This window comes from Onychostoma macrolepis, chromosome 16 (genome assembly GCF_012432095.1).
Source record: "Onychostoma macrolepis isolate SWU-2019 chromosome 16, ASM1243209v1, whole genome shotgun sequence".
NCBI classification, from domain to species: Eukaryota; Metazoa; Chordata; class Actinopteri; order Cypriniformes; family Cyprinidae; genus Onychostoma; species Onychostoma macrolepis.
This window is the reverse complement of record NC_081170.1, coordinates 10,697,874-10,710,939: the sequence shown is the minus strand read 5'-3', so window position 1 is coordinate 10,710,939 and position 13,066 is coordinate 10,697,874. Positions and strand designations below refer to the sequence as shown.

General features: G+C 35.5%; 1 protein-coding gene across 1 annotated transcript; it reads right to left on the bottom strand.

Annotated features, from left to right (window-relative positions):
• Positions 1 to 1,007: 1,007 nt before the first annotated feature.
• pnp4b (purine nucleoside phosphorylase 4b) lies at positions 1,008 to 12,947 on the bottom strand. The gene is made up of 6 exons (XM_058745765.1): positions 12,837 to 12,947; positions 11,512 to 11,684; positions 7,626 to 7,729; positions 2,732 to 2,907; positions 2,410 to 2,600; positions 1,008 to 1,604 (listed from the first exon to the last, which is right to left on the bottom strand). Exons 1-6 carry the CDS (start codon positions 12,857 to 12,859, stop codon positions 1,357 to 1,359), a joined length of 915 nt encoding a protein of 304 aa, XP_058601748.1. The 5' UTR covers positions 12,860 to 12,947; the 3' UTR covers positions 1,008 to 1,356.
• Between the last annotated feature and the right edge of the window lie 119 nt (positions 12,948 to 13,066).

Sequence of the window (13,066 nt, the reverse complement as noted above, 5' to 3'; positions counted from 1 at the left end):
AAAAACAGATACTCACATTGGTGCGACATTTCTGTTGGATAGCTGACACAGCTTTGTCTTTCAGTTTCAATCTTTCTGAAAATCCCGTATCGAATTGTTTCTTGTTTGTAAACAAATCCACGGTTAAAATGAAGTGAACAAAGTACCAAGTTCTTACTGAAAATAAAGTTCATCTCCTTTTTCCTAACGTTGGGATCAAAAGGAAGGCAATGCAAAGACTTGTTTTTCCAAAACTTGGTACAGCAAGTGTCTAGTTGTCTTTAGAGTAATCTTTATCGTTTGGTTTCTGCGCTGACCTGCATTCACCTCTGGTTATTTACACTACATTCACGAATCAGTGGGCGGGGCTAAACAGGCAGCGATGTAGAAGCAGCATAGTCTGTATGAGAAGCAGGCGTTGATCTTCTTCTGTGGAGGCGGTCCTTATGCACACTATTACATCATAGAGTGGCATATTCCACAGCCTTTTGTTTTGGCAGACTGCCTTCAATATAAGCTGTTTTTAGACTAACCAGAAAGTTTTGTGTTCTTAAACTTACAGGAAATTACCTCTTTTATGTGTCAAAATATCAAGGGAATTTTGGTTTCAGTTTCAACTGTTGGTTTCAACTTTTGGAATGAATACTGGAATGGATAATTTACTCATCATCATGCTTTACAAACCTGTATGACTTTATTCTGTAGAATACATTTTCATTGTATGGACCAAAAACAGTTGAAACATTCTTCAAAATATCATCTTTTGTGTTCTGCAGAATAGAAGAATATTGAATATCAAATATTTATTTTATATATAGGTATAGGTGTAGTTACTGCATCTAGCAGGGGTGAACTGCTGATGCTAGCTAAATATTGTTAAACTGGGTGTAATATGTTTGTATCACCACTAGCTATTTTTTGAGGAGTCTCTTTAAAAATATGTAAAGAAATAGATGATGTCCTGGCAGAAAATTATCAGTGCCTTTTCTGTTATTCTGTACAGCATACAGACATTAAGCACTCTACAATACGTTGTATTATTTATTTATATTTTTTTCTTTTTTGGCTTTTAAATGCATGTTCCATCTGAGCTGTCAAATGTTTTATTACATAATTTCAACTGAGGGAGATTTATTTACATTGTACATTTTTGTTATTTTCATATTTTCTTTTCTAGTCAGGGAAATACATTAGTGTAGCAACACAACAATCACATTATGAAGATCAAATACATCCTCCACAAAGGCACAGTAACATCTGACATTGGAAATTTTCATTCAGCCAGATAAAAACCACAACAAGGAGCCTTCAAGATCTGTAGTACTATAGATTCACATGACTTTCATAGTACCCTCAGTTCAGCTGGTTGGATTGACCCTACACGGCATTTGAGTAGATGCAGTTGCTGTTGTTGATGGTCTCCACTTGATGAGAGCGAGCGATGAAGGTTACGAGCACATTCTGGAGCATCTCAGCTCTCATCTTGCTGATCTGTAGGACCTCTTCGTGATTCACCTTCTCCTCACGGCTGTAGTCCAAAGATACCTTGTTGGTGATGAGCGAGAGACCCAGGACCCGCAGTCCGCAATGCTTGGCTACCGTCACCTCAGGAACTGTGCTCATGCCTGAGAGGGCAGCAGGAGGAAAAGAGAAACAGAGAGAGACTCTTAATTAAATGGCAGTCATCTCCGTTGTGGCACAGTAGGTGATTCATTAATAAAGCAGACCGGGTCTGGGTCTCACTTAATACTTAATGAGGACTATTGGGGTCTTGTTGGATACACAGGAAGAAGGACTCACACAGGAACTAGGAACTGACCGGTCTAGCCAGGGGAGCCCACTTAGCACATACCCCACAGTGCTGCTGTTTGGTAATCGGAGCCCAATTATCTAAGACATCATTCAGCTCATCAGAGGACCAGCGGTGAGTATAGTTTATGCCAATCATACGGTCAAGAGAGTTATTCAGATCACTGATTAAACTAATCACATTGATTAAAGTGGCCCACTTTGGCCCTTTGGGTGGGCCTAATCTCCATCAGTTAACGTGGCAGGTCTCCTCTGCTAGTATGGCACATCATTATTAACCTGCTATAATTTTCATGAAATACCGATTAAAGGAGAGGCACTATACACAAAAGGAAACAGCATGTTAAACCACTCAAACTCCTCAGAGAGAGGACATTGATGCAGAAATGAGGAACTCAATACACACTGGCCATATTTTATTATTTATAGCTACTATTTATACTTTAATAGAATTAGCTTTTTATATTTTCAGTTTCAGTTTCAGTTATTTCTATATTCCTAAAAAAGTACTTTAACTTATTTATTTCAGTTAATTGTTGAGACACATTGTCTAATGTTTAGTGAAATTTTAGTTTTAGATAAAATTTTCTTTTTTTCCTTGCGTATTGTGATTGTCCATACCAACAGAGTCACTCCCCAAGATGTGCAGCATGCGTGCCTCAGCGATGGTCTCAAAGTTGGGTCCACTAACCATACAGTAGACCCCCTCATGCACAAAATTCGAGTAGCCCAGCTCAGCAGTGATGTCCAAAACTAGTTTCCTCAGGTCTTTGCTGTAAGCATCAGACATGCAAGGAAACCGGATCCCAAATCTGAGGAAGAGATGAAAGAAAACGCACCACCTTTTCCATAAAATGGAAAACAGTTCTGTAAAATAATATCCAATACTTCCTCCAACTCTTTCACACTTTATTCTACCTTTTTCTCTCCCTTATCTGCGTACCTCTCATCATTGGGTCCGCACAGTGGGTGCTGCCCAGCAAACCCTGGCAAGTTAATATGGTCCTTAATGACCATGATGTCTCCCACTTTGAAATCCTGACAAAGACCTCCAGAGGCATTTGTTACGACAATGGTCTCCACACCCATCAGCTTGAAGATCCGCACGGCGAACGTGACCTGGAAAAATTCCCACAGAAAATACAAGCTGTTACTCACATCAGGGAACCTCTCTGACAAAACCGTCAAATATATCATTTTCCCTTTATCTTATTAAATTAATGAGCCATTGCCTCTCATGTTCAGACATATTTAATGGAATATATGGAAATCAAAGATGAAAAAATAGCATGTGGCAAGTGCGGTCTTTGCGTCTTCTCAAATTTGGATAAGAAAATAATCCAAATTACAGAAATAAAGCAAAACAAATATAACAAAACAGGAGAGCAACACAGGGCTATTTATAGGCACAGGCAAACTAGATGGTCACCTGGGGCAACACCATCTGGAAGGGGCACCAACGAGCATCCCAACGCCCTTGTTAAATGAAAGTTCGCCCAAAATTAAAAATTGTCATCATCCTCAAGTTGTTCCAAATCCGTATGAGTTTCTTTCTTCTCTTAAGGACAAAAGAAGATATTTTGAATGTTGTTAACTAAAAAGTTGACAGTATCCATTGACTTCCATATAGTATGGGGAAAAAAATACTATGGAAGTCAGTAGCAATTGTTTGGTTATCAACATTCTTCCAAATATCTTCTTTTTTTTGACAACTTCAGGGTGAGTAAATGACAGAATTTTCATTTTTTGGGAGAACTGTCCCTTTAACATTAACATAATGAGACTGTATTTTAGCATATAATCTGTGTATTAAGTACATTAATGTTATCAGGAAGACAAAACTTAAGTGTACATTGAAATTACAGAATGAATGAATGCTTCAGAAAAATAACCCATGTTATGATTTCCATAAAAAGGATGCCAAAACGGTCTTAAACAGCCCTGCACCAACATTTATTTATAGGTTTATATAAATTATTAAGTTATTATTTTATATATATATATATATATATATATATATAAAACCAAATTAAATTAAATTATATTATATATATATATATATATATATATATACATACATACATACAGTATGTGTATATATATATATATATATATATATATATATAATTTAATTTAATTTGGTTTTTCACATTTTATTGGACAGAAAAGGGCCTTTAGAAGACTGTGTGAATTTGACAACATCCACAAGCCTAAATGTGCAATGGTATACACAGTGCCTCACAGTTTTAGGCTAGTATTAAATAAGCTTTAGTGATTCTAAATGGGATAAATATAGGATTGTAAAGCAGGGAGCCATTAAGGGAGGTGTCAGTGCGAGCAGGAGAAGAATAATGAACTTGCGGGCTCAGTATAGCACGGCTCAATAGGGATGTCACAGTCTGTCAGCCTGCTCTCCAGCTGACGAACCAGGGTGGACGTGCGGGGCTGCCACAAGCAACACGGCCATTACAGCTATACACAGAAGGGTCAACGAGGTGAAACGGCATTCTCAGGAAATACACCCCAGTTTAGTACCCTCTAAATCAAAGCTGACTTCTTTGTGGATTGTAAACTCTCAGAGATCAGATCGCTTCATTTTTGAGTCTTTAACTCTCCTGAGAGAATTGGTCTATAGGTGCTGCATTATAGGTCTATAGATGGTCTGTTGATTACCCATCACCGGCAGCTTGATTAATGTGCACTATTATGGAGTAATGAGAATATGTCTTGGCACTGTGTGAATTGGCATATATTTCAATTTTGTATAGACAAGACGTTAAAGGAGGAAATTCACTAAGAATGATTTGCGCTTGCTGACTGCATCATTGCACTCTTGCACACTTTACTAAATTATGCAAATTAAATTTTAGAAAAATACATATTCTATTATGCCTGATTTCTGCAAACAATGTTAATTTTGCCAAAAAAAGTGCATAAATGAGGTGAAATCTATAATAATCCCACATAGAAAGGAGGCATGTTTGTGCTAAAAAATTTATTTAATTCAAATACTCATTGCACATTTATCATTTACTTAAACTGGACAGGGTTTAGTTAATAATAAGCAGAAATATTTTTCAATTGTATATAAATAAATAAATAAATAAATATGCACATTGTATGCACATGAAATACTGAAGTGATCAATATCATATCTTAAAGCTTCTGTTAAGGAAATTATAATCAGTTACAGTGTATAAAACCATTAACAAGATGAACACTGCAACAATATTATAGTCAGAGATTTTAAAATAGCGCTGTTTACATTTACCAATGAGAAGATTTAGGAAATATTAAATCTCTTAAAGGCCAGAAAAAAACCTGTAGGAATATACAATGTATGACAAACCAGACAGGAGAGTAGATTAACGTTGGTGGACTTTAACTTGAAAAACTGTGTATTGACGTCTTTCCACGGTTGAAACAAGATACCCTCTGATGTTCATTCATGATTATTTCATGCTATAACTAGTAAAGAGGAAGAGATGATCGGTTTACGTGATCGTGCCATTAAATATTCCTGTCTATCTAACCCATGTTTACATAGAAAGACAATGCAATAGCAGCAGTGTGGAATGCAAAAATGCATTTTGTGAACGCCCTCTTTTCAGTTTAAACAAGCCCTCTAAATGCATCTGAACACCATAAAGCTGCTTTACTTGCTGCAGAGCAGAGCTGCAAGCTCGACAGTCCAATTACCCTCCACAGCACATCTCTCCATAACAAAGAGATCACTTAAACAAGCCATAATAACCGTTTGTGTTACCAAGGGCAAACGCGAAAGCGAGTTTACATCCTAAACCGTAAATGAAATGAGTGGGGTGCACTTTTAGGGCACAGTGAGCTGGCACAGATTTGCACAGTGACTCACAGATATGAGTCAGCTAAAGGGAAATGAACAGTGGACTGAAGGTGCATTTACAAACCAGCTGTCACAGTTTGACAAAGGATTTAATAACCAGATTGGTCAAGCTACTGCTTATTATATGAGGAGCTTCAAAATTTCTGTACCCACCCCCAAAAAAACCTCATTCATTTATTTTTATATCCCAATTTACATACTTATATTATGCACTAATTGAGCTGTTTACAACTAATTGATACTTTAGAGGAAGACAATGCATGAGTCATAAAATTGAATCTGCATATCTTGCATTAGCATTAGTGTTGTTATAGTTAACTAAAGCCAAAATTATTAAAAGCAATTGAAATAAAGCTGAAATAAAATATAAATAGATTGAAAACTTAAATGAAAATTTGAAATGTTTTCTTAGCAACTAATAATTAAGTACTAAATCACTAACATTAATTAATAAAGCTAAATAACATAGCAAACATAGCAAAATTGCTAAAGACTGAACTAAAACTACAATTAAAACTGAAAATATAAAAATGAAAGATAATTTAAAATATTAATAAATATATAAACAATACTAAAATGTAGATTATTATTAGCATCAAGCTAAATTCATAACGTTCCAATGCATTTACTTTTAGATTCACAGTTTAAAAAATTGCTTTGGCACTTTCGTTCACATAATCCTTGTCTTTTTTATGTAAATAGTAAATGAAAAATATATTTACCTGTTGGACAAATGTTAGGACGTTGCATTAGCAATGCTAAGGTCATGGGTCAAAACACACCAAAAAAATACTATTTACAACATTTGCCTGATAAGATCTGAGAATTACCAACTGTATTCTCACATCCGATTTAAAATGAGTAGCCTACTATGCAAATTGGGATGCAGTGTCAGTGTGTTTTATGTGCCACAGCCATTAAGACATTAAATACAAAATAGTGTTTTGAAAGACTGGAGTTTGCTAATACAGGGGGCTGATGGATTTAATGCCCTAGCAGCATATTAAGAGTGAAAAGCTCTTGGCTGGCTGTAGAGGGCACGGTTGCTATGACAACTGATTGTAATGCATTGTGTCATGTTGTCAGGGCTGCAATTACAGTGACAGTCCCACCTCAGGGCAAGAGGTTGTAGATTCCTCTGTAATTTAGTAAAAAGTGGCTCTCCGGCACCATGTACAACAGATAAATTATTCCCCCGGACAGACTTTGATGGAGAGAAAGCAGAAAGCTCACATAATTCATGCTGCTTAGTTGAACTCTGGGATAAATTAACATGGAAAACTTGTAAATTAACTAAGACTTTCAACCGATTTGAAAATGTATTCACCATTAATATCACATGTTAATATATTAATGCATGCAGTTCAGTTTTTAAAGGAAAACAAAAGTGTTTTCTCCCAAAAGTGTTTTCTCAATTGACATTGTTCTGTTTGTACTTGTAGTCCGTTGTTACCGTGAACCTTATTTTCACCTTAGTTCACGGTCACAACGGACTACAAGTACAAACAGAACAATGTCAATGAACTGTTTTGATATGAGAATGACAGCAGCAGCGAGCAGTTCGTTTCTCCTCCGCACCTGCATTCTCAGCATTCAGCCTCTGTATTCATACGGCGTGGCTCCTGATTGTGACAGATAAAGTTAATGGCCCATAGAGGAGGTAACAGCTCCTTTCTGTTTTTACAAATAGGAGCTGTTTACAACAAGTTCACTTGTCCTTGAGGTGATGGTAAGAGACACCAAGGCCACTGCTTGAAACACACGCTACAATACTTTGAGACATTGATGCCAAAAATGGGGTTTGTGAAATAGCTTTTACTTCAAGCACAGAAGCCACTGAGTTTGTAAGTATTATAAATGGATGCATCTAAGGCGAAAGGCAAGATGAAGCTGAATCAGTAAAGTGAAAGGAAAACAAGATGGCTGTGGTGCTTGCAACAGAGACATCAAACCATTTTTTTTTTTTTTAGCTCACCTTACACAATGAATAACCCTCGTAGAGATGAAACCTTCCTTGCATAAAGACACACGACTTGCCTTTGATTTGACCAAACACCAGGCACCCTTCATGACCTGGAACTATGTGTAAAAAGACAAACATATGAGTAAAAACACATATACAAATTTTTATATTCTATGTAAGCCATATGATTCATAAAGGTTTTTTCCATGTTTTTGAAAAAAGTCTTATGCATTATTAGGTCAAATGCAGTAAAACAGCAATATTGTGTCACAAAATCCTTCATAAATCATTCTAATATCCTGATTTTGTGCCATTTTGTGTGTATATATTTATAATTACAATTTTATATATTTTATAATATAAATATTATATAGCATATTGAAGTTGTACAATATTTATATAACATATAAAAATTGTAATTGCAGTTTAATTGTGGGATTAAATCCTAAAATACGACCTTGAGGTAAGAATTTCATGAGAGTAATACGGTGGCCGAGAGAGTTCAACACGCTGCAAATAGAAAAAACACCTGCAAATTAAGAAAACGACTTCATTAATTTGACAATATACGTGCTACAAATGCTCACAACACAACCAAATAAAGAAACGCACTGCAAATCAAATTCTTTATTTGTTTGTGTTGTGAGTATTTGCAGCACCTGCTGTCAATCTGATGAAGATGTTTTCTTGATTTGCTGGTGCTTTTTCTATTTGCATGTGTTTTCTGAAGTTGCAGCGCGTTGAGCTCTCTCGGTCACCGTAGAGTAACGCGACAAACTCTATAATACCATTTAGTCTGAAAACATTTTCAAAATGAGACACTTTTACATTGATTTGCTCTAACGCAGTGTGATAAAGCAGTTTGATGATAAAATGCAGTTGGGCTCAAAAGCTGCAGTTGTGCTCATAAGTTTACATACCCCTTGCAGAATACGCAAAATGTTACTATTTTTACAAAATAAGAGGGATCATGAAAATTGCATGTTATTTTTTTATTTAGTACTGTCCTGAATAAGCTTATTTTTAGTACTGTCTTAAAAGGTGAAAACATATGCTCAAGCATCAGTAAATGTTTTCAATGTTTTCACCTTACTGAGCATCAGTAAGTTTTCACCTTTTGTAATGATATGAGAACCTCAGTTGTCAATTAATTTCTAAATCACTGTTGGAAAGGGGATGCTGGAAAACCTGAAAAAATATGCAGGGAGGATTTTTCTGAATAACAGCAGGCAGTTAAACCAAAGCCACTAATTAAGGCAAGCCTGCAACCATTAGCCAAAAAAGTGAAACGGCTTATACTAACGGAAAGGAGACCAGAGGCCGTTTTATTTATTTATTTATTTTGAATGGATGTAAATGGAAGAGAGGCTTCACTACGCTGAATAAACAGCTTTTTAGAGGGAACGGCTTATCATTTAATGCAGCCCATCTGCTAATCTTCAACATGTTTTACACTAAACAATACGTTTGGATTTAACTATTTTTATAGTTTACACCGAAAAATATGCCGTTTTATAAGAGAAGTCACTGACATTTTGCGACAGATGGGATGCAGCTTACGGCACTTTTCATTCATTCCTATGGTATCAGTAAATGCCGATTTAGTGTAGTATAACTCTGACTGAAATTCAATGACGTCAAGGCTGTAATGTGATTGGTTATTAAGGAACACGTGATCCAAGTTAGCCGTTACACTTTCTCCAATAGTAAAGCCCAATTTATACTTCTGCGTCGAGTAATACAAGTAATACAGACCCTCTCATCTCCCTATAGTAAGACAATCTCTGGTTAAACTTTTCAGTCATGGAACTTGACAGTCATGGATCATCCAGGAAATGACACACACACACACACACAGAATGTAAACTTTTGAACAGGGTCATTTTTATAAATTCAGTTATTATTTATAACTGAATAATAATAAAAACAATAATAACAAGCAATTTTCACATTTTCATGCAAAGTAATCTTATGAGCACAACTGTATCTTTAACTTATTAAAAATCTCCTGCTGTAATGCATTTACTCTTTGCACTCTTGCTAATATATTGCTTCTTAAGGGCTTATTCATCTAATAACCTTTCTGTAATGAGCAAATAAGGGTCAGATGCTGCTATTGATAACAGAAGCCATCTAATCTTTTTCTACAATATAACATTAACCGACTAATGACTATTCCTGAGTCTCGGAGATCCTGCTGGTCTGGCTGTACTTGGAAGTTTCTCGATTTGCATTTGTATGCTCATTCAACAGGAAAAGTTGATATCTGCTGATGTCATCAAGGATGGAATTAGTGAGACTGATTGTGTATCATTAGTGTATGAACAGGTGTAGCAAACATTGTTTTCTACAATTATGAGCAAGTAGGAAGCTGCAGTTTGTTTGTGGCTTCAGGAACTTACTTTGACATATCAAGCCAACTGAGGCAAGTGAATTGGAGCTTATGTAAATGTAACCTTGAATTTTGGCTGATGAGATGTGTTTGGCCCTAAAACCTGCAGCGTAATGAGGTTCTGCCGGAATAATGGCTCGGTTTTTCCAGGGGCCGATTCCTCTTTTCTTGCACGAGCGTTGACGAATGACTTTGAGGAAAAAAACTCACTCAGAGAGGGGGGCTATTACACTCACCGTGAAATGTATTTCCTGCAACATTGTAAAAATGAATGAGCAAATGAACGTTTCGGTGCATGCTTCCTGATGAGATTGTCATGCAATTTGGCAAAACAATGACTGTAATGAGAAAAGTTCTGAGAGAAATTTAGTTAAGCTTAAAAATTCCTTATTATCTAAATTTGTTTAATGAGAAATAAGTGAAGTGCATATTTTGAAAGTTAAACCTTAAACCTTACTGAGTTTAGTTTGATCGTATATACATACACACACACATACATACATATATATATATATATATATATATATATATATATATATGTATGTATGTATATATGTATGTATGTATGTATGTATGTATGTATAATTTGTTGGTAGAGACTTTTACATCCATCTATATGGTGTAGTGACACTAAAGTGATGTGAATTTTGATTTATTTGATTTTGATTTTGACACTTGGTGATTTATATGACTGATGCAATAGGCAATTTATTATTTAAAAAATGAGCACAGAGCATCCATAGTTCTCATTATTCAAACTGTCAGTCATTCATCTGTTGATCTCCATTAATCCACTTCAGAATTTAAATGCGCTGGTTTGAGAAAGAATGACAACACAAATGGATTCTAAGACCCTTATTATACTTTCCCTTAATTACAAGTGCTCTTATTCCTCAGCCATCATTCAAGTACCCACACACTCATACACACACACACACACACACACACACCTGCTACAGGTAGTGCAAATATCATGTGATGCATCTGAACGCTTCTCAAGATTATTCACCTCGCCATATAAATATTTAAACCTGTCCAAGATATCATAGTATGAACTCCCTGTGGCAGATATTAGGGGCTATTTTTGCTCCAGTCATGATATTTTATTCATAGGCAGTAGTTATTCATTTTGTAGCTCATATTACCAGGAGCTGGGCATAATTTGTTAACCATACAATACAATGAGGGACAGAATGAAAACCTCTGTGCTTTCAGATTCGCTCCCTGCATTAGCAACAACTTCCATATCTGTCTAGTGGCTTTTTATAGACTTAACATGCTAACTGAAATGACCACGCTGTGTAAATTAACAAAAGAACATCCACTGACTCTGTCCTTTGCTTTATTACTGCATATGCCAAATTATGTTTTGTTACAGAAACACGTTTCTGTAGTTTGTTTCTTTTGAAAGAAAGAAAGACCGACAGAAAGAAAGAAAGAAAGAAAAAGAATTGGTGTAAACTCTTCCTTCAGTTCAGCTCTGATATGCTTTCATGAATCTGGTACCTGTGCTCACTGGGAAATTGGGAATATCCTCATAGCGGAAGGTCTGTTTATTTGAGACATTGTCTGCGAGAAGTCCCAGTCCAGAGCCGCACACGATAGCTATCTTTGGCCTGTGTCTCGTCCTGCTCAGCAGCCATTCTGTAGTCAGTTTGCAGTCCTCAAAGGAACAGCAGCTGAGTCAGGGGAAAGAAAGAATGATGGCCAGATGCATTAGAACAGGTCACATTGGTAACTGCTCAAATTGTCAGATAAGATGCTAAGTAGCAAAATGCAAGCTTCTGAGTATTAGTCAGTGCTTACAGTGAGAAACATGATGATCTTTGATATTGCAAATTTGACAATTTGAATAAATTCAAAGCAATAAGCTAATTCATTAATTTTTAAATGTTAAAACCAAAATGTTATATCCATATTCGTATTATATTTAATTTGCGCAATGCCAGACCATTTGAAAACATTTAAATTTTTGTTGTTTTTAGTATAAATATATATAAATATTCATTATAACAAGATAAAAATATAATTTTACTTAAAAATCATTGAATAATATTTACAATATTAAGATATTATGAATTAAGTTTTTTCCTTACCTTTAGCATATTTGCACTTAGTTAAACACATATAGTTAAGTTATTTTCTTTTCTTCAAAAAGTAGAAATATGTTCTGTGATCAGATATCAATAAACAATACGTAAATACAGAACAGACCTTCACATTAATATAATAACAATCAAGCCTACTCGCAACAGCTGCACTGTAAAAGACCACATCATTTTTATTACGTCTCAAGATTTCCGGACTCGGTTATGAAAATGTGTTCTGTATAAAGCACACAGGAAATTAACTAATATGAATGAAACCACAGAAACACCTCTTGATATTTGAAAATTGGCTGGTAGCAAAAATCTGAACGTATAAAGCTGGCATAATGTGGTTAAAGTTGAATAGGTAAAAGCCTAGAAGAAATGACAGTGAAAATGCAAACAGTGGACGCATTCAGAAGTTCTGAATGGAGTTATGAAGAGTCCAAAACACAAATTTACAGCATGCAGTTGTCAAGGCTCTATTTAATTTGCATCTCATTTGAAGATAATTCTGCTCCATATTGTGACTCAGCTGTGTTTAGCAGGCCTGATATATTTGTATTGACCTTACTGAATTGATCATACTCTAAAATAACAGCTGTGAATCCAAATACTGACTCTTTAGCTCAATAAACAGTAAATATAAATAAGTTTGTTTTCAACAATAATGCTTTTAATAATAATTGCTTTATACATTGTCTGGTATGTAAATTATATCAATGACGTAAAACTAAAATTTACCATGAGTTTTCCTTGGTGTGCATGATCTCAGTCACAGGTAGTCACAGGCTGACAGCACCTGCAAAAAGTGTGTACTTGTCTTATCAGAACAGATAAGAGAGAGAAAGAGACAGAGACCGAATAACCTCTCAAAGGTCTCGTCTCATTGGCTGCATAAATGGTGAGAGCGGGAAACCTCCATATCCTTTCCAAGAAATTATCCGACTCTCTCCCCTGAGAAACTTTACCTT

Coding starts and splice junctions, on each gene's coding strand:
- pnp4b (XM_058745765.1), bottom strand. CDS start 12,859: ATGCACACCAAGGAAAACTCATG. Junction 11,685..12,836: donor CACACCAAGGAAAACTCATG/GTAAATTTTAGT, acceptor CCCCTGACTCAG/CTGCTGTTCCTTTGAGGACT. Junction 2,601..2,731: donor TGCGGACCCAATGATGAGAG/GTACGCAGATAA, acceptor TCTCTTCCTCAG/ATTTGGGATCCGGTTTCCTT.